The sequence below is a fragment of the Scleropages formosus genome, chromosome 24 (assembly GCF_900964775.1).
Source record: "Scleropages formosus chromosome 24, fSclFor1.1, whole genome shotgun sequence".
NCBI classification, from domain to species: domain Eukaryota; kingdom Metazoa; phylum Chordata; class Actinopteri; order Osteoglossiformes; family Osteoglossidae; genus Scleropages; species Scleropages formosus.
The window spans coordinates 17,648,450-17,667,212 of NC_041829.1; the positions used below are offsets into that span (position 1 = coordinate 17,648,450).

Sequence of the window (18,763 nt, forward strand, 5' to 3'; positions counted from 1 at the left end):
AATTTAGTAATGCACATCTCCCTCGATTTATTTTTAGGGTTAGGTTCAGTGAAAGTAAATAATATAGGTGTAATGAAAAATACCTTGCTAGGTTTTTACTTTAATATTTTTAATTTATATAATTAAAATTAATCCTAATTGAACTTTTTCCATATGCTATTCACCGCTAGTTGTCGACCTTTCTGTCCCATGATCACTCCCGTCATTCGCAAACACCTTTGCACTTTCCCCAGAGGTCGCCATGGCAACAGGACGCATCTTTTTAGCGACGCTATTAGAATCGTTGGCGCCCCAGCATAGAGACACGTTCTGTAAACAGAGTGAATTTATTTAAGGAGCTTTCATTCATTGTGTTTTGGATGCATCTTACTGATACTTTGCCTGCCCCTCGCATAAGTAAATATCCGACTGGAAAATGTTTTATCTTCAGAAAACGTGACTCCACGCCAGGGTACATTTTCCTTACTGATTCTTTTCTTCAAAGTGTTTTTATGTAAGCTATTTACAATTATTTACCCACTTATACAGCTGTGTACTTTTGCTGGAGCAATTTAGGCCAAGTAAATTATACACAAGGTGTGTATTCTCACACACACTATTACCTTGAGTAAGTTATTTACCTTGGTTTGTACCTTTGTGCTGCTTTCGTAATACCTTTTGGTTTTAGTTTAATGCTTATAGGATGTATCAGGTTTCAAGTTTATTGTCATACGTACAAGTACCGTGTACAAGTATCATGAAATTCTTTTATTGAATGCTTTTCCACAGACTATGGACAAAGACAATAGAAATACTGCACATGAGCACATTTATGGATCTAATAAAATGATGCATGTTTTGCACTTTTAAAAGTGTGTTGTCTTATTTTACTACCTTAAATACTAGTGCTGTACCTCACTATGTATGTCATTCATTGTTGGTCACAAGTCCTGCATTGACTGCTGTCCCCGACGAGGGAAGATTAAAATATATTAAATCTAAAAAAAATGTTTCTTGTATACCTCGCCAGTGTTTCGTTTTGCTTGGAGGTGCAATGGTGCAGCGGCTTAAGCTGGTTGGTCACAGCTTCTGAGCTGCGTGGCGGGTGTGGGGGTGGCGTGTTTCTCCCCGTGCTTCCACACTCCAGTCATACGCAGAAAAAGATGCTGCCAAACCAGTTTCGTTCCTCCCTTGCCTTGGAATCCACGAGAATCAGATCTGCGTCGATGGCACTGCCATCTGTCATTTAAGATTAGGGGTCAGGACCCTGGACCCTTGGCTGAAATGAGCCCCTCCCATGAGGTGGTGCCCAACTATTGGGTTATTTATTCCACGATATACCATTATCACACTGTATGTATTTTACTTTTATTAGGGTTAGGGGTTAGGACCCTGAACCCTTGGCTGAAGTGACCCCTCAAAGTGGTGGCTAATTATTGGGTTATTCCACATTTCCATTATCGCACTAGATATCATACTTTCCAACATTAGGCTTTAGCTTGTACTCTATGGTATTTTTTGTTATAATTATTAATGATAATAATAATCTCTGCATTTAGAGCCACAGGTTCACCTTTTTGTAGGTCTTATTTACTGTACTTTAAATGTATATCGCATGATTTGCCTCAGGGACACAGACATGTCACATGGTGAAATGAAGGTAAGGTGACAAGAGAAGAGGCCCTTTTCCCGTAGGCCAGCTTCTCCTTACACTTCCGAGCTTCTTTCACACTCGGTGTGCGCACCAAACTTTCACGTTTGACTCAAATAACACGGAATTTTGCTCTCTTTTCGCTGTCCTTCTTCAGGCGACAGGCGACGGTGACGCTGACCGACACACTCGTACTAAGTTGGCGGAGTTGCAGGTTTTCACGCCACAGTTTCTCCAGTCACTGTAAAAGTAGCTGTTCGGGTGTGAAAAGTAAAGGTCTGTGCACATACGTATGTGGTTTTATTATATTATTTATCCCGAGAGCCGAAGGAAGAACTCTGACGCCATTCGCGCCTTTCGCGCTTCCACGGCGCTGCTAGTCACGTGGCCCGCCGACGGCCGGGGCGGCGCACGCGCTCGCTCGCTCGCTCGTTTTCGGCTTCCGTGGGGCGCGCGGGTCGTGCGCGCGCAGGCGTTACGACAGTGCTGGAAGTGCCGCAAACGTGTCAGCTGAGCGCTAGGAAGACGGCAGCGGCGGCGGCGCTCGAGCCCGGACTCGAACTGGAAAGACGGGCCTGGCGCCCGCCGTGTCGCGCGCTCGCCCAACTTAGCACGCACGCGGAGGGAAAGGGAATTACCGACGCGCCTTCTTCTCCGCTGCTTGCTTGCGCACAGTTTGTGTATTCTTATATCCGTCCAGAATCCTGCTACGTGGGAGTGGGGGAAGCCGCCCGCCTGCGCTCCTTCGCTCGCTGTGTGTGGAGGGACACTGCGATGTGTGCACGCGAGTGGCACGCGACGCGCTCCCTTGGCCCGCGCTTCAGCCTCTCTCTCACCGTTTGTGCGCCGGGAAACGATCGTCTGGAACTACTAGAACGCGCCTCCGGGTTCAGGGTCTACTACTACGTACTAGCAGCAGCTGGAATTATCTTCTGTCGCTTCTAATCCCGGATCCCGACATCGGCGTCATCATTCATCATCATCATCATCTCTCGGCGCGTGCCCGCGGAGGAAGTGGGATGTGGCCAGGCTGCAGCTGCACATGATGTGAACCCTTATATTTGTGAACCTCTGGCTCATCCGTGTGCACGCGGCGCGCTGCACGAGCCCAGCATGTGAACCCCCCTCCAGATGTGTGCGCTTCTCCCCCCCTCCCCCCCCTTTTCCTTTTCTTCTCTAACGTGTGCAGCTGTGTTTGTTTGTTTGTTTGTTTGTTTGGAATAACCATCAAGTCTAAAGTCAATGGTTAAGATGTCAAGTGAGCACCAGGTCATGGACTCATCTCTGTCATCCCTGGGAAGACTGAGCCAGCAGGACGGGGGTCTCTGCGGAGCGGGGCTGGAGAAGAAGCTCCAGGTGGGGCTGGAGAAACACCTCAATGGTTGCGTGCCGCTCTCCCATCAGGTGGCCGGGCACAAGTTCGGAGTCGACAAAGTAGGTCGGTGACACGTCCGTCTGCCCTCTCTCCACCTCGCTTTACTCTTGCGAGACGTTGCTCTCGTTCTTCCTTAATTTTCCACTAAATTCCCACGCAGCATTTTCTGATCGCTACATCTTTTGGGGGGGGGAGGTCGAGGGCAGGATTAAGTTCCGCATCTGTGTTCGACGTATGTGTGAAGGGATGAGTCGGCTGTTAGACGTGTGCGATGGCCCTGCGATGGGCTGGCGGGGGTCCCGGGACGTACAGGGTTTACCTGACCCTGCTCCTCTTTCTGGAATAGGCTCTGGACCACCGGGACCCTGCACTGGCCATTGGTGTACAAAGGGTAAATGTAGCCTGTTTTTAATGGTTGCGGTATAGAAATCCACGTATTGGATGCTGTCGCACATTGCTTTTCAGGCACCTGCAGTCAGTGGTACAACGTAGTAAATGCCTTTTTTTTTTAACCCGAGAGATTTGTGTGACAGAGTAATGTGGGTAAGAAAATGATACAGTTGGTCCCCCCACAATATAGTGCTGTAACGAAGTGGCAATATAGTGGCAACGTTTTCCCCGTAAGGAAATGGAATTTTCCCATAATGCAAAATGTTGCAGATGTTGTCCACGTGTTGCAAATGGTCCCTGCTGTGACTCCAAATCCATAAACCTATAGAACCAAATACGAGTTAATCTTAAACATATTAGGTGGTCTTCACAGTAAAAATGTGCATTTATATAATGTATCCAGGATGTGCTTTACGGTAGCCGAGCGAACGGAACACGGCAATTTTAAAAATTAATAAACTCTTGTTTTTCATCTTTTTATTTTGAGTTAAAATAACATCCCTCTGAGGGCAAGCAATGTATCAGTGGGGTAAAATTGCTTATCATCTGTGATTGTATTCTGTTATAAGGAGCACATAGAAGGGACACCCCAAAACACACACACACTCGCCACAAAAGCGCGGTACCGCATTTGTCGTCATCTCCTTTTACCGCTGTGCAAACCGAGTGATTTTCTCCTAAAAAATATCGATGTAAATACTGGTACCGGTGACCAGTGTTTGGGGCCGTTTCCTCGCAGTCTGTATGTCTCTGGTCCGAATCTAGGGACAGCTGGTATTGCAGCGGGTCGCAGGTTCGATTCCCACCTCCGGCTGTAGCGCCGTTGAGCAAAGCATTTAAAATTGCTCCAGTAAAATGACTCGGCTGTATAAATGAGCAAACAAAGCGCAAGTACCTTAACGTTGTAAGTCGCTTCGAAGAAAAGCGTCCGCTAAAAGTAGTAAATGTCAATCCCTCCGCTGTTGCTGTACCCTTGATCCCATGGCTCTCATCCGGAATTGATACAGCAAGAAAATTCCTGTACAGATGGTGGAAAATCACTGTAAAGAGGATTATCTGACATATTAATTCACCTTGACTGATGGTGTCAGCTAAATGAAGGTAAATAATAATTATAATACATAATAATAATACCAATACATCAATGGCTTTCCTTCCCGGGGACGTTATTGCGTTCGGTCCTCGGACCGCACCGTGCTGCGTGCGTCAGAGGTCCGCGGACGTTAAAACTTTTATTCTGTGCCCCGCGCAGGTATTCTGCAGCACCCGGACGGCACCGTTCTGAAGCAGCTCCAGCCCCCTCCTCGAGGCCCAAGGGAAATGCACTTCTACAAGAAGGTAATCGCCAAAAAGCGGCCCCGAGTTACACGCTCGAGTCCTCGTCGCGAAAAGGACTTTATATGGCAATTTACACCCAGATGAGTACCCCGCTGTATATCGTGGTGAAGAACCTCTCCTTATGACCAGATGGTCCCAGGAGCAGCCGGTGGACACAACTCTAGGCAAGACACTCGACATGAGTGCTGTCGTTTACTTCATAAACGCTCTGATTTTCCGCACGCCATACAATCCACTTTACGCTAAATGTGCACTTCTCTTGTTTACCTCTTCACAGTGCAGGATTATTAGAAATACTAGAGTGAATCTAATCTCTTGGACTTTTTTTTTTTCCCCCCCTCATCGGAAGGGCAGATTCTTTTTTCGGATCAGCGATTACTTACTAAAAAGGCACTTCCTGTTAGACGCACTGACCCGCGGCGCAGTATTTATTACAGCGTACCGTCATCGTAAGGCATGCGCACAAATGTGCGGTAAAATGAAAGCAGTGAAAATGGTAAATAGACAGCGTGCCGTAAAGCCTGTTAAATAGGTTAAACGCGGGCTCCAAATTGAGGTCGCGGTGGTTGGGAGCCAAACGGTGTGTTTTAAATATAGATGAACCACCACAGATGCATTTCCCTCCAAAATCATTCTAATTAAAGTGGGAAGGATTTATTCACGTAATGGAAATGCGCAGAGATTCAAGTGGCGCTCGAGGGTCCTTGCCGGGCACCACCACCACCACCCCCCCACAGTACGTGTGCGAGGTCAGCGGTCCGCCGCCTCTGCGGGACACCACACCCTGCGGACCAGAGGGACGTCGGTTTATGTAAGAGCTCAGGCAGCTGTTGATTTTACTGCGGCCTCTCGTTGCTCCCGCAGATGGTTAAAGCAGTGAACCAAATCCGTAGTCGCATTTCTTCCTTTAATTTTTCCATTCATTTATTCACATTTGTTCTCCAAAACGGCTTAAAAGGTTACACTGCTTACCACAACTTGTCCGTATATAACTGGGCAATATTTACCAAACCGATTCAGGATATGAACCTTGATCAGGGACGCTACAGCAGAAGGCTGGATTCGTACCCAGAGCCTTCAAGTCCAAAGGCAACGGCTCCAAGTGCTATGCCGCCTCTTGCCCGACTCTAGTTTTCATTTTTTTTTAAATGATATTGTTGTTTAAATTATATTGCTCATTAACTCTTGTCTTAGGTAACTGTGATGCAGTAAGACCTGAGAGGTGCTCTTGAAAACACCACCATAATCCAAAGTTTACCTCTGTACCATAGGTGTATACCGCAGACTCTGGCGATCCATCCCTGCTGAACCTTCAGCATTACCTCCCCAAATACTACGGCACTTGGTCCTCACCTGATGCTCCGACAGGTAAAGTCAGTTCGGTCCATTCCGTAGCTCCTTGTGTGAAATACATTTTTGGAACAGGTACATAACATTTTTTACCATTCGATAGCCTGTACGTGGGTTGTGGAGTTCATGGTAAATGACCCTAATTGATGGATCGATCGGTTTCATTGACGGACAGCTGAGGAACCCCATGAGGAGAAATCGTTGGAGGAAAAAAATGCATCAGTTGGGGGATAAAGAGCAGAGGTTCAGTGAAAATCAGCACAGCCTGAGGTCCAGCCTTGTCCAGATGAAGCTGAACACTCAACACTTGCTTAAATGATGATACAGTGTTATGTCGCATAAGTGCCGTAGTCTCTGATTAGATGCGCGCAGCGGAAAAGTGCTGTTCTCGAATACTAGTGCTCCGGAGTAGTTCTACGCCGTTTCCTCACCTCCGTCGCTGGCCTGCAGATCTCTACCTGAAGCTGGAGGACGTGACGCGCAAGTTCAGCAAGCCGTGCATCATGGACGTGAAGATCGGGCAGAGGAGCTACGACCCGTTCGCCTCCCAGGAGAAGCGGGAGCAACAGATCAAGAAGTACCCTCTGATGGAGGAGATAGGATTCCTCGTTCTGGGCATGAGGGTGAGGTCGTCGGCGAAAGCGACTCCTGTTTTTTTTCCCCCCTCGTAATACATCTCCGTTACATTTACACTTATTCATATATCTGACACTTTTCTCCAAAGTGACTTGCAGCGTTAATCTACTTAGTTATTTACCCGTTCATACAGCTGGGTAATTTTTACTGAAACAATTCAGGGAACTTACCTTGCTCAAGGGTACTACAGCTGGAGGTGGGATTGAATCCTGTAACTTTTGGGTCCAAAGGCAGCAGCTCTAACCACTACGCTGATTTGTATTTTATCTTTATTGCTCCATCTCCCCCTCCCTCCCGCAGCACTACGATTATTAACTATTATTTGTCATGTCTTTGGTGTTGAATAATGGGCTTTACACTGACTTACTCATTTATACAGCAGTGATTTCTACTGATTGAGTTCAGGGTAAGTTTCTTGGTCTGGGATTGAGCCAGTGGCTTTAACCACTACGCCACCTGCTGTTGAGTCACAGGGCAGAGTAATGATTGTTTACCAGCTGGTTAATGAGAGTAACACGCTGTGTGTCCATCCAAGAAAATAAATACGGGTGATAAGTTGTCAGACCTGACAGCAGACGGACTACTGTTGTTCTGCCTCCTTTCCCATAATCCCCCCCTGCTCTGCGGAAGGTATCGTTGTGAGGAAATGGGAAAAGTAATCTGTACGCTCTCCCACAAAGTTGCACTCAAACACACATCTCGGCAGATTCCCCCCAGGACCTCCTACGGGTCCAGAGCTGCTCAGGTGGAGATTGCACATCGCCGAGCGCCCCGTCCTCTTTCAAAGAGCCGTCCGTTGTTATTTGCTTTTCGTCGATAGCGCATTAATTCTCCCTTCTTGGCGAGTGTCGATCGCCGAGCGTGGTCCTGCCTGTCAGACCTCTGCAGGAGAATTGCAAGGCTCATCCTCTTCCGCGACTCCCAAGGCTCAAGGGCTGTGGCACTGCATAGTGCACGTTGTACCTCTGGGTAATTTTTACTGTGTCAGTGCAGGGTAAGTAGCTTGGTCAAGCAGGAGCAGGGGTTTGAAACCAGGTCCTTCAGTTGCAGGGCAGTGGCTCTAACCGCTACGCCGCCTAGTGGCCCCGCTTGTGCAGACGCGTGAACGGAGCGACGGCGACGTGTTCACGCTGCAAATACAGAATCGTAGAAAATCAGAAACCTTTTGTGCTTTTTCCACCCCTACAGTAGAACAAATGTTTTTTTTTTTTTTTTTTTGTCGGTTAAATACTGATAACACAATGTAACAAAAGTTTGGAAGTTCATATGTCAATTTTTGTGCTGATTATGATTAAAGTTTACCGGTTACAAAAATACCACTAGTTCTTCGAGTGTCACTTTTAGTTTGGTACTTTACAGCCATTGGAAGATTCTAGAAAGCATCCTATCCTAAAAGGGACTGGAATATTATGTGCTTGGAACCTGGTGGCAAAATTTGCTCATTTTAAGAATGTGGAATATTTTTCTGAAAAGACACACATAATACAAACTAACACCAAAAGTATAATTAATATAACAAAGCTGAATGGAAAATGCAAAAAAAAAAAAAAAAAATCGACTTAATAAAATTTTTGTTGTTGTTTCATGAGTATGAAACCAACCACTATACATGGTGGTCCAGTGGTACAAAGTTGGTGGAGTTCTACCCTCCAAATCAACAAATCGCCCGCATTACTGTGATGATGTGCTTCAATTCAGTGTAATCACCCCCTCAAGGGTGTATCGGTTGCATGCGAAGCTCTGAACGCGTCGGTGTAACGCCTTTGCCGCGGGCGCCGTCGCTGTGCTTCCCATCGTTCCGAGTGAAGGGAAGGGATGGGAAGGGAACGCTTTCGCATTGAGCCAAAGAGGAACCCATTATCTTCATCGCTTCCGCTTGTCCTCCCAATCTGCCTTGTCCCTCCGCAGTCCTCCCTGCGTCCCCAGGGTGTGTTCTGTCCTGAAAGTAGTGTAAGGAGCGGTTACTTGATGTCTCCTGGGCTCCTCGTGCCAAGATTCCAGAGTAATTTGACGGCTCCCCCGGGGACGGTTTTGGCGTCGGAACGGAGGGCTGTGACCGTCTCATCCTCCCGTCCTCCCACCAGCCCCCAGGGCCATGGCATCCTGGCAGGGAGCATGGAAAAATGCTGCTGTCCTGCCTTCTGAACACACTGCGCGGCCGCGGAGCAAAATGACCCATTAGGACTAATTGCCGTGCTCAATTTGCTGATAATGGGCCGGAACCCTGCCCTGCCGGGAAATGGGTCCAGACTCTTAGTATCAGGCACGGAAATCCACTCTCTGCTTTTGTGTGTCCAGCTGCAGCCTTTTAGTTGTCTTAGTTTGATATGCAGTGGAATTGTGGGACAGCTGGTAGTGCAGCGGTCAGAGCTGCTACTTTTGGACCCTGAGGTTCGAATGTCACTTCCAGCTGTTACTCCTTTAGTGCCGGGGACCTACTCTAAGTGGACACAGTAAGTGGTGTAGTGGTTAGAGCTGCTGCCTTTGGAGCCAAAGGTCATGGGTTCAAGACCCCCTCTGGCTGCTATACCCTTGAGCAAGGTAATTTACTGAAGCAATTCAGGGTAAGTACCCAGCTGTATAAATGGGTAAATAATTGTATCTCAACATTGTAAGTCGCTTTGGAGAAAAGTGTCAGAAAAATGAATAAATGTAAAGTATTATACTACATTATGTGGCAGTAGGTGGTATAGCGGGGAAAGCTGTTGCCTTGCAGTGAACAGATGAAGGTTCGAGTGGCACCTCCTGCAACAGTACCCTTGATCAAAGTACTTGCCTTTAAGCGATACAGTAATGAGTAAATAACTGCAAGTAGCTCACTACACAAACTCAAGAGTAGGTCACCATAGGGAAGAATGTTGAATGCAGGTGGTCGTCCGCTTACGGCGAGCTTCCCTTCCAACGAGCTCATCATAAGTCGCAAACCCCCTTTAACTGTCTAATATAAACCATAGCTATGTGTGACATGTATGAACGCTATATTGTGCAGTATAATAGGGCTCTGCTTTAGTTTATCGCTAATTTCATGTTACCGTGATGTAGCGTAAGAGCAGTGTAACTACAGTACGCTGTCAATTATATTTTCATGCCGCGCCGTTACGTTCACTTTCAGTTCTAAATCTGTTCTTCTTCACTTCTGTTCTGCACATCCAGAATGCTCACCTTTTTTTGCTCTCTAGCTATGGGTGTCTTGCAGCTCCGGATGGTCACAAGTCACATATGTAGTAAGTCAAGGAGCACCTTTAATATTAATAATTACCAGGGGGCAGCTAGTAGTGTAGTGCTAAGAGCGACTGCCTTTCAACCCAAAGTTCACAGGGTCGATTCCCACCTCCGGCAGTAGTCCTCTTTAGCAAGGTACTTACCCTAAATTGCTTCAGTAAAATTACTTGGCTGTACAAATGGGTAAATAGTGGTAAGTGCCTTAGCATTGTAAGTCGCTTTGGAGAAAAGCGTCAGCTGCGTGTAATAATTAGTTTATTTATTCTGCTAAAATGTTGTCTGAAGCGCCCTGAACATCGTACCACGTCCAGTGCCTTAAAGGCCATCTTGTTTTCATGCCGATCAAAACCCTGGGCGGAATGCAAAGAGAATGGAGACGGTCTTTTTTTTACACTAAATCGCTCACTGTGAATAGCTCCCAAACAATCTGCTCTACTACCTCAGTCAAGCAAACGGTCTCTCCACCATCTTCAATTGGGTCTCTCTTCAGTGCCGCCTTTCACCTTCCCGGAAAACCGAAGGGGCGTTTCGCCACCTCCTGCCTTGATGGCAGCGTCACATCTTTTCTTAATTGCGATGACCTTCAAGACGAGTGCTCCAAACTCACTTCCTCCTCCTCCTCGTTGCCCAGGTGTACCAGGTGAACTCCGACACCTACGACACCTACGACCAGCACTATGGGCGAGGGCTGGTGAAGGAAACCATCCGAGAAGGTAAGGTCCCGCCGGGTGTGAACCTGAAGCTGCTGGGGAAAAAAAAAAAAACGATCGTGATGAAATGACCACATTGTATTCACTTATTGGCTGTCAGTGGTGCTGTTGGAGGGTTAGGAGGACGTGGGGCTGATGGGGGGGGTATCTTGGACTGGAGGAGCTCACAGGCTCTGTCCGTGTTGTTCTAGCACCGCCTTTGACCGCTGACTCTCCAGCGACATGGCGTTTCTCACTTTCGCATTACAGGCGTAGCCAAGTTCTTTGACAACGGAGAGAGCCTGAGGAAGGATGCTGTGGTGGCCAGTATGCAGAAGGTCCAGAAGATCCTTCAGTGGTTTGAAGGACAGAGCCAGCTCCATTTCTACGCAAGCTCCTTGCTGTTTGTGTACGAGGGCTTCCCTCGGCACGGCGCCCCACAGCCGCCCGGCGACGTCCCACCGGGGGGGACGACAATGATGATGACGATGGCAACGGCAGGCGGCGATGCCGGTGATCTGAAGGAGAGGGTCCTGGAGTGCAACAACAACATGTGCCAGGTGGGCCTGCGTGAGAACGGCCACCTGGCCGCCGCCCTCGGCCAAAGCCTCTCCAACATGTATGCCCTGCACAGTAGAGGGTGTCCCCTGGAGCACCACGTCGAGGACCCCCAGTGGAAGTGCCCCGCTCGGGCAGCGCTGGAGCAATCCAATGGCAACGGCGCCAAAACCCAGCAGGACACGGCTGACGGGACGCGGGGGAGCGTCGACGTCGAGGTCCGCATGATCGACTTCGCGCACGTCTTCCCCAGCAACACCCGCGACGAGGGCTATATCTACGGTCTCAAGAACCTGCTGTCGGTGCTGCAGCAAATCGTGGACCAGTAAGCCGCCCCGTTTCGGTCCTCCTGTTGATACCCATCCGGTTACCGGGGGGCTATCGTAGACAGAAGTGTAGCAGTGCCCCCACGCAAAGCAATCTGCACTAACCTCCTTGTGTATGACATGTGCTTCTTTTAAACTGCTAGTAAATGTTCTTAAGTGTCCAACTCAGGTAAACAAATCAATAGCCCTATTAGTCATGGCAGAAGAGCGACGTAGTGCAGTTAACTTCCGGCGGCGGGGAGCCCGCGCAGCGAGTACCGTGAGGGAACCGTGGCGTACCAATGTGCTTCTTTACTAATGATTCCCGACTACTAACAAAAACTACTGATTTCGCTTATAAAGAACCAAATGTTCTCTTAATATTGGCTTAGTATTTTAGATGTTTTTTTTTTTTTTTAAATTAAATTTATGTATGCTGCCAATATAACATCGCCTATTTTAAGAACTGGTATTTTTTTTTTTTTTTTAAAGAGTTGTTTTAGTTTATTTTTACTTTTTTAACGTTACTTGGTACAGTATGCTGTAGTAGAAAGAAATCTAATTGTACGGCGACCTTGGAATTTTTCCTTTCTTTCCTGGAAAAGCACCTGGCAAAAGGGCCTGTTCTAAAATCGGGGTCGAACAGAGACACATTTAAGAGGCCTTTCGTAAAATGCATTTGATCCACGTTTTTATTTTTGACTCTGTGCGAAGAGATTGAGTAAGCTAGCAATCTGGCTCCTCGAGTTACACTTCTTCAAGGACGGAATTGTTCCGTTTATTCGACTCTTCTCCAAAACGACTTCCACGTATTTACCGATTTGTTCGGCTGGGTAACTTTTTACTGGAGCAATCCAGAGTAAGTACCTTGTTCAAGTGTGCTGTAGCTGGGATTTGAACCCGTGACCTCTGGGTCCAAAGGCAGCAGCTCTAACCACTACACTACTAGCTGCGACATCTAAATTTTTTTTTTAAAAGCAGTGTTTTCTTCACTTACCAGTTTTCCAAAATCACTGCAAAGTGTAAGTTGAGGAGCCAGTGAATGTCATAGGGGAACGCAGTTTACCTTCTTCTACCTTAAAGCGATCTGACAGTTCTACTTAAATATTTAAATATACATAATATAATATACTTTGGATTTGGTTGTTTGTGGGGAAAAAAATAAAGTATCCATTTGAAAATTCAGGCAGGTCAGCTTGGATGTACACGATCACTCTTGTAAATATCATTTCTACTATTTATTTTAACCGCATTTCCCTCCACCCCCCCCCGCCCTTTTAAAATTTGCCAGTTATGCTTTTATACGCATCTCCTGCGTCGGTTTTATTACAATAGTTATTACACTTTGGGTACAAATTCGGCAATCGAAAGTATTTTTTGCAAAAACACTACTTTTTAAACCTAATTGATTCATGTTGGTCAAAGGCTTCCAGAACGCTATGCACCTGTGAATATGTACTGTATTCGAATATCATCGTTTTGGCCCCTCCTGAAACAGCCCTGTAAATCAGACATGTGATTAATGGAAGAATCTTTGGAAATGCTGAAAATATTTAGATTTTGACGACTGATGTAAAATAGTGTGCGGAGCCAGTTTGACAAGTTTTGTACTATTTGTACGTTGTTTTTGTAACTGCAATATATTGCTGTTTGGAATGAGCCTCAAAGCATAGCCATCATCCTGGTGTTGTTTAAAAATATGTTTGTCTTGTTGAAAATAAGGAAATGTAATTACACAATTATACAATTACCCCGATGTTTTAAAATTGACAATGAGATATAATTGTTTACATTTCCATTATAATTAATGGGTATTTCTTGACTGGGTTGTTGACCCCAAATTATAATAATTCTTTATTTTTCCCTCCAAAAATTTTACCATCCAAAAAAAAGTACACTACTAGAAGCCACAGTAGATTTAATCTCCCTGAAAATGTAGGTTGTTTATGAAAGGCTGGTTTACTGTATCACTTGTGTTGCAGCTCTTAACGCACTCCCGTGACTTCGAGAAGAGGCAGGACAATACAGTAAGAAAATACTGTAAATAAGCAGGGTCATAAATTGCAGCTACTTCTGGTCATGTACATGCAGTTTTATAGCTACATCATTAAAATTGAAATATCTTGTTTACATTCCATATATAAATATATATTATATATAATATATAATTTTTTTTTTTTTTCTTTTCGACTTGGTGTATTCATATAGTGAAGATTTCGTGTTCAGGATTCTAGTGTTTATTAAGAGAATGTGGACCTGTATTCCTCTTTTTTTTTTTTTTTTTTTTTTAAAAAAATTCTGTTCTTTTTATAATGCACTGAAAGGGTTTATTCCGAAGCATAATGCTCTGTCCTTTTGCTGTGAACTAACGTGATTTTTCCCATGGTGCATGAGCTGTGTTTGCGGCAGTGCCACCAGCAAAGACGTGTTGGCAATTTTCACCGGCGTTTTTTAAGAAAAAAGGAAAAAAAAAATTGAAAAAGGAAAGAAATGAAAACAGATGAAATGCGGTGAAACGGTGCACTTTAACGGCATGGGGACTTGACTGGATTTCGGCCGAGACGCCGAGCAGATTGACTGATGATTCTTAAGGACGACTGATGATTTTTTTTTTTTTAATATAATATTGACCAGCTTTTCAGTTTCTCACATGCGCATAGTGTTTAAAAAAAAAAAAAAAAAAAAAAAAATTAACATCAGTTTAAAATTTTGTTCATCCTAGTTGTACTTTTTCTGAGATGTTATCGGCTTAAAATAGGACGTTTGTGACTTAGCCTTGGAATCTCTCGTTTTTTGGTGTTCTGGAATATATAGTTCTGCATCAGGTATGTCTCGATGATATTCATGTTTACCCCGTTTTCCCGCAAACATCTCGGTTCTGACTGTGAAGGGTGAATCCCAGTTTTGGTTTCTTATGTACAGATGCAGGGGAAAGTTCATGTGTTGTTGCTTTTTCCTCTTTCTTTCTCCCTCCTTGGATAATATTAAAGGAACTACAGTACTTTTGTAAATGAAATATATATAATATTTAGATAAAGCCAGTAATAGCTGTATATTTGGCAAATTGAAATTACTAATAAAATGTATTCCCTACTCGCTGTCCGTGTAATTTGTTTAGTGCCTCTTTATGCTCTGTTTTTACTTCCCAAGGAAATTTTAATGAAAAAATTCTCCACCGATGGAGCTTCTTCTGTTTTTTTTTTTTCGTTAAAAAATCGAAATAATCTGAGGCTACAGGGACTTCGATAAAGGATGACAATGGGCTGCAGTTTTATTTAATTACAAAGATACCTGCTCCCTGTACTGGGTGTGTTATTGCCGGTAATTGAATTTTATTGCCCGCATGAAGCGTGCACTTGAGAAGAAAGCATAGCAATAATAAATATGTCTTTCATAATACAACGTTATTGAAAATATTTTTGTAAATGTGATGGAAGTGTCCAAAGGTGAAACTTCCGATATTTTTGCAGATATGGGCTAAAGACGGAAACCATTTAACCAGGAGCGTGTCTGTTTGAGGAAGGCCTCTGAAAACAGCCGTGTGTGGCGACCGGTCGTGGACTCGTCCCTGTGCCGCACCTGGTACTTAATCCACCTTGCTGGACCGATGAGGTAAAAAGTTACCCAGCTGTATAAGTGGGCGAGTCGAAAGTAACGGAATTTTGGAGGTCACTTCGGAGAAAAGCTTCAGCTAAATAAATGCCAATAAATTTAAAATTTTATTGATTTGTCATTTTATTCCAATGAATTTAAAACAAATAAGCAATAGCTCTTGAAATTTGGAGCGAGGTTGAGACGTAATGAACAAATCCCCCCACCCCCCCCACCAGACGAACCCGTCACTAAAGGCAAATCCCAAAGTGAATTAAAGTGAATACTAACGTGAGTCGGGAAACGAGTGTTTGTAAACAGAACGCACATTCCGTCCGTCCGCGCCTTGTTTGCCTGTTAGATAAGGCAAACTTCCTCTTGAAGGCCGAAGGGCAGCAATAAGGAGTGAACATTGGAGCGTGACGCACGGGGCGGCGGCGCCGTGCTCCGTGTCCACGGTGACCGCAGCACTGGGTCAGCTGGTCCCTCCATTCCATTCCCATCAGCGGGGTACCGGTGCCCGGTGACTCTCGGGCCGTGGGTTCTAGCCCGGCTCGGTCTGCGTGGAGTTTGGATGCTTTCCTGTGGGCGCTCTGGTTTCCTCCCACACTCGAAAGGTGTACTTCAGGTGAACTGGCAACCCTGAGCGAAAGTGTGTGTACGATTGGCATCCTACTCGGGGTGCACCCTGCCCCGAACTTCATCCTTCAGGGATAGGCTCCGGACCCCTGCGACCCTGGACAAGCGGTTGGAATGGAGAACGCAAGACAAAAAGAAGGCCGTGCATTTCCAAAGGTCCAGGTGTGCAAAAGCGAAGGAATGCGGAACTCGCGAGCATAGTGAAAAACCTCAATATCGTGGGAGGATGGAGCGCCTCCTCGGTGGGGCGAGGGAGCCGATAAGGGTGCGCCGATAGAGCGGCTCGGAGTGCGGCGGGAGGAAATCAAAGAGACAGGCCGCTGGGGGAGTCTCCGTGGGAAGCGGAATGAAAACGCCACGTCCAAAGTCTTCAATCTGCTTCCACAAATTCTGCCAGATAATAAGAAGAGAGGGGAAAAAAGAAGAAACGGTTTTCTTCTGCCCGTTGTTCACTGGCTGGGGGAGCAGCGCAGGGGTCCAAACGCAGTGTGGAGGGAACAAAATTTTGCCCCTCGGATGCAGAAATATACGAACAGGGCATTTGTAAATATCATCATTGGGATATTTATTCCACCAGATACAAAGCAAATCATTCTGAGGACAGGTGAGCGCAAAGCTATTCAAATTTGGAAATAAAATAATAAAAAAAGATGCTGCAGCGAAACAATTAAAGTGATGAAATAATTATCTCAAGAATTTAAATTAAGATTTGTAACGCATTGCCATCAATTTGCTGCTCTGTAATGATTTTAATCATATTTTTGCTGGTTAAAAGCACTGCTGTAGGGGATTTAGAAAACCCTAAATAAAAAAAAAAAAAAAAAAAAAAAAACTGCAATGCTGAAAAATGTGCGGTGTCCTAATTGGCTCCCAGAAGAATTATGAGCTGATTTTACGTTTTGGAAACGCTCCTGACTTGCAAGTTGGGAGAGAGTCGTGTGCCACGGCACCAGGGCGACGGGTTCAAAGGTTAAGGAGTGTGGTTGGGGTGCTTAGGAAGATGAAGGAGGTGGGCCTGTACAATACCATCACTTGGTTTCGAGCAGAAATCCTGCTCTTGGACCTTTTCAGAGAGAAAAAAGGCAGCACGGCGCTACAGCGAGTAGCACTGCTGTCTCACAGTGCCTGGGTGGTGCGAGATGATATGGGTTCGATTCCCGCTCAGTCTGTGGAGTTTGCATGTTCTCCCTGCGTGGGTTTACTCTGGGTGCTCTGGTTTCCTCCCACAGTCCAAAGACATGCTGTTGAGGTTCACCCATAGTGTGTGTGTGTTCCACTGACGTATGGATGAGTGACCCAATGTAAGTAATGTATCTAGCAGTGTAAGTCACCGCGGTGAATAAGGTGTGTGGGCTCATAACACCACACAGAGTTCACTGGAAGTCGCTTTAGAGAAAATTGTCTGATAAATAAATGTAGAAAATTGTTCTTTGGATGTTAACATCTGCTTTTATGAATGGATGAAATGAAAAAAATGAGTGAGTGGTACGAACTTTCTGAACCCCAGTGATCCAGCAGGGTTATAACCACATATGATGGACGTGTGGAAGGGAAGGGCAATTAAATGCACATAATAAATTTATATTTACAGGTCTAGTTGATGACCTAGGGGGGTGCGGTGGCGCAGTGGGTTGGACCGCGTCCTGCTGTCTAGGGTTCGAGTCCCGCTTGGGGTGCCTTGCGACGGACTGGCGTCCCGTCCTGGGTGTGTCCTCTCCCCCTCCAATCTTACGCCCTGAGTTGCTGGGTTAGGCTCCGGTTCCCCGTGACCCCGTATGGGACAAGCGGTTCTGAAAGTGTGTGTGTGTGGTTGATGACCAGAGAGGAAAATAAATTAATTATGTATTAAAAATGTATTAAAAAATAAGAAATGTTGGTTTGGTCTGGGGCTGCATGTACCTACATCCCCACTTCATATGTTATTCTAACATGCTCTAATATTAAGTTTATTTATCTAAGTTTCAAAAAGTGTGATGTAAGTAACCTTAAATCTTAGTAGGTGGTTTTCACGTAGTTTAGGGTTGGAATTAAGATTAAGGTTAGGGTTATGGTCACACAGCATATTGAACTCCTCCCTTAAATATTCAAAGGACAAACCATGAAAGAAAATAATAAATTGCAAATAAATAATAGATAATAAATTCACAGACAGCAGCTAATTTTTTGATGATGAGCTGTTTTTTTTTTTTTTTTTTTTACATTTTGCAGTGACATTTCCTTATTACATTAAATAAAATCAAATATACTTGGCTATGAAATAGTGTATTTTCAATAAACCTTCGAAGTGTTTCTAACTCCTGTTTACTCACCCGGTTTATCACAACTGCTCGTATTCTAGTATTTTTTTCCAGTTTAAAGCCCATCTTTTCAGCGAGAGACACAACAACCCCAACTTTTATGGTATTTTCACAGTATTACTTACACTCCGGGGGCGCGGTTGCGCAGTGGGTTGAACCGGGTCCTGCTCTCTGGTGGGTCTGGGGTTCGAGTCCTGCTTGGGCTGCCTTGCAATGGACTGGTGTCCCGTCCTGGGTGTGTCCCCTGCAGCCTTAAGCCCTATGTTGCTGTCTGCGTGTGTGTGTGTGTGTGTGTGTGTGTACTTACACTCCTTTGTTAATTCCAGTTGACCCATCTAGGGTGACCCTGTAATGCGCCTGTCGGCCTCTTGGTGGCGCCAAAACACTTTATCCCTCAAAAAAATGAGGCTCCAAAAAAGACAACTCATTTTTCATGCCTGTGATACATGTTGCAGTCTTTTGCATGCAAATGAACAGCACACAATCCTTCTGACATGTTCAGAAGCAGATGTGAGGTGCTATCATATTAAAAGCGTAATTTGTCTTTGTACATAAATAAACTAGATTTACCAGCATACAGAGGAAGTGTGTCGCTGCACTCCCCCCCCCCGCCACCCCGCCGCCGCCCGGGCGGAAATGAACAATAAATAAATTCTGGGGAGAATTCCTCTTAGGAAAGCGAGTTCTCTGGCTCTCAATAATTGAAGCCTATAATTTACTCATTGTTCCCAGTGAACAAAGGA

The 18,763-nt window shown here is 45.4% G+C and overlaps 1 protein-coding gene across 1 annotated transcript; it reads left to right on the plus strand.

The window, feature by feature from the left end:
• The first annotated feature begins 1,917 nt into the window (after positions 1-1,917).
• ipmkb (inositol polyphosphate multikinase b) lies at positions 1,918-15,170 on the plus strand. Its single transcript, XM_018761277.2, has 7 exons — positions 1,918-3,068; positions 4,648-4,733; positions 6,005-6,101; positions 6,534-6,706; positions 10,573-10,654; positions 10,901-11,513; positions 14,964-15,170. The coding sequence occupies exons 1-7, from the start codon at positions 2,873-2,875 to the stop codon at positions 14,989-14,991; spliced, it is 1,275 nt and encodes a 424-aa protein (XP_018616793.1). The 5' UTR covers positions 1,918-2,872; the 3' UTR covers positions 14,992-15,170.
• The last annotated feature ends 3,593 nt before the right edge of the window (positions 15,171-18,763 follow it).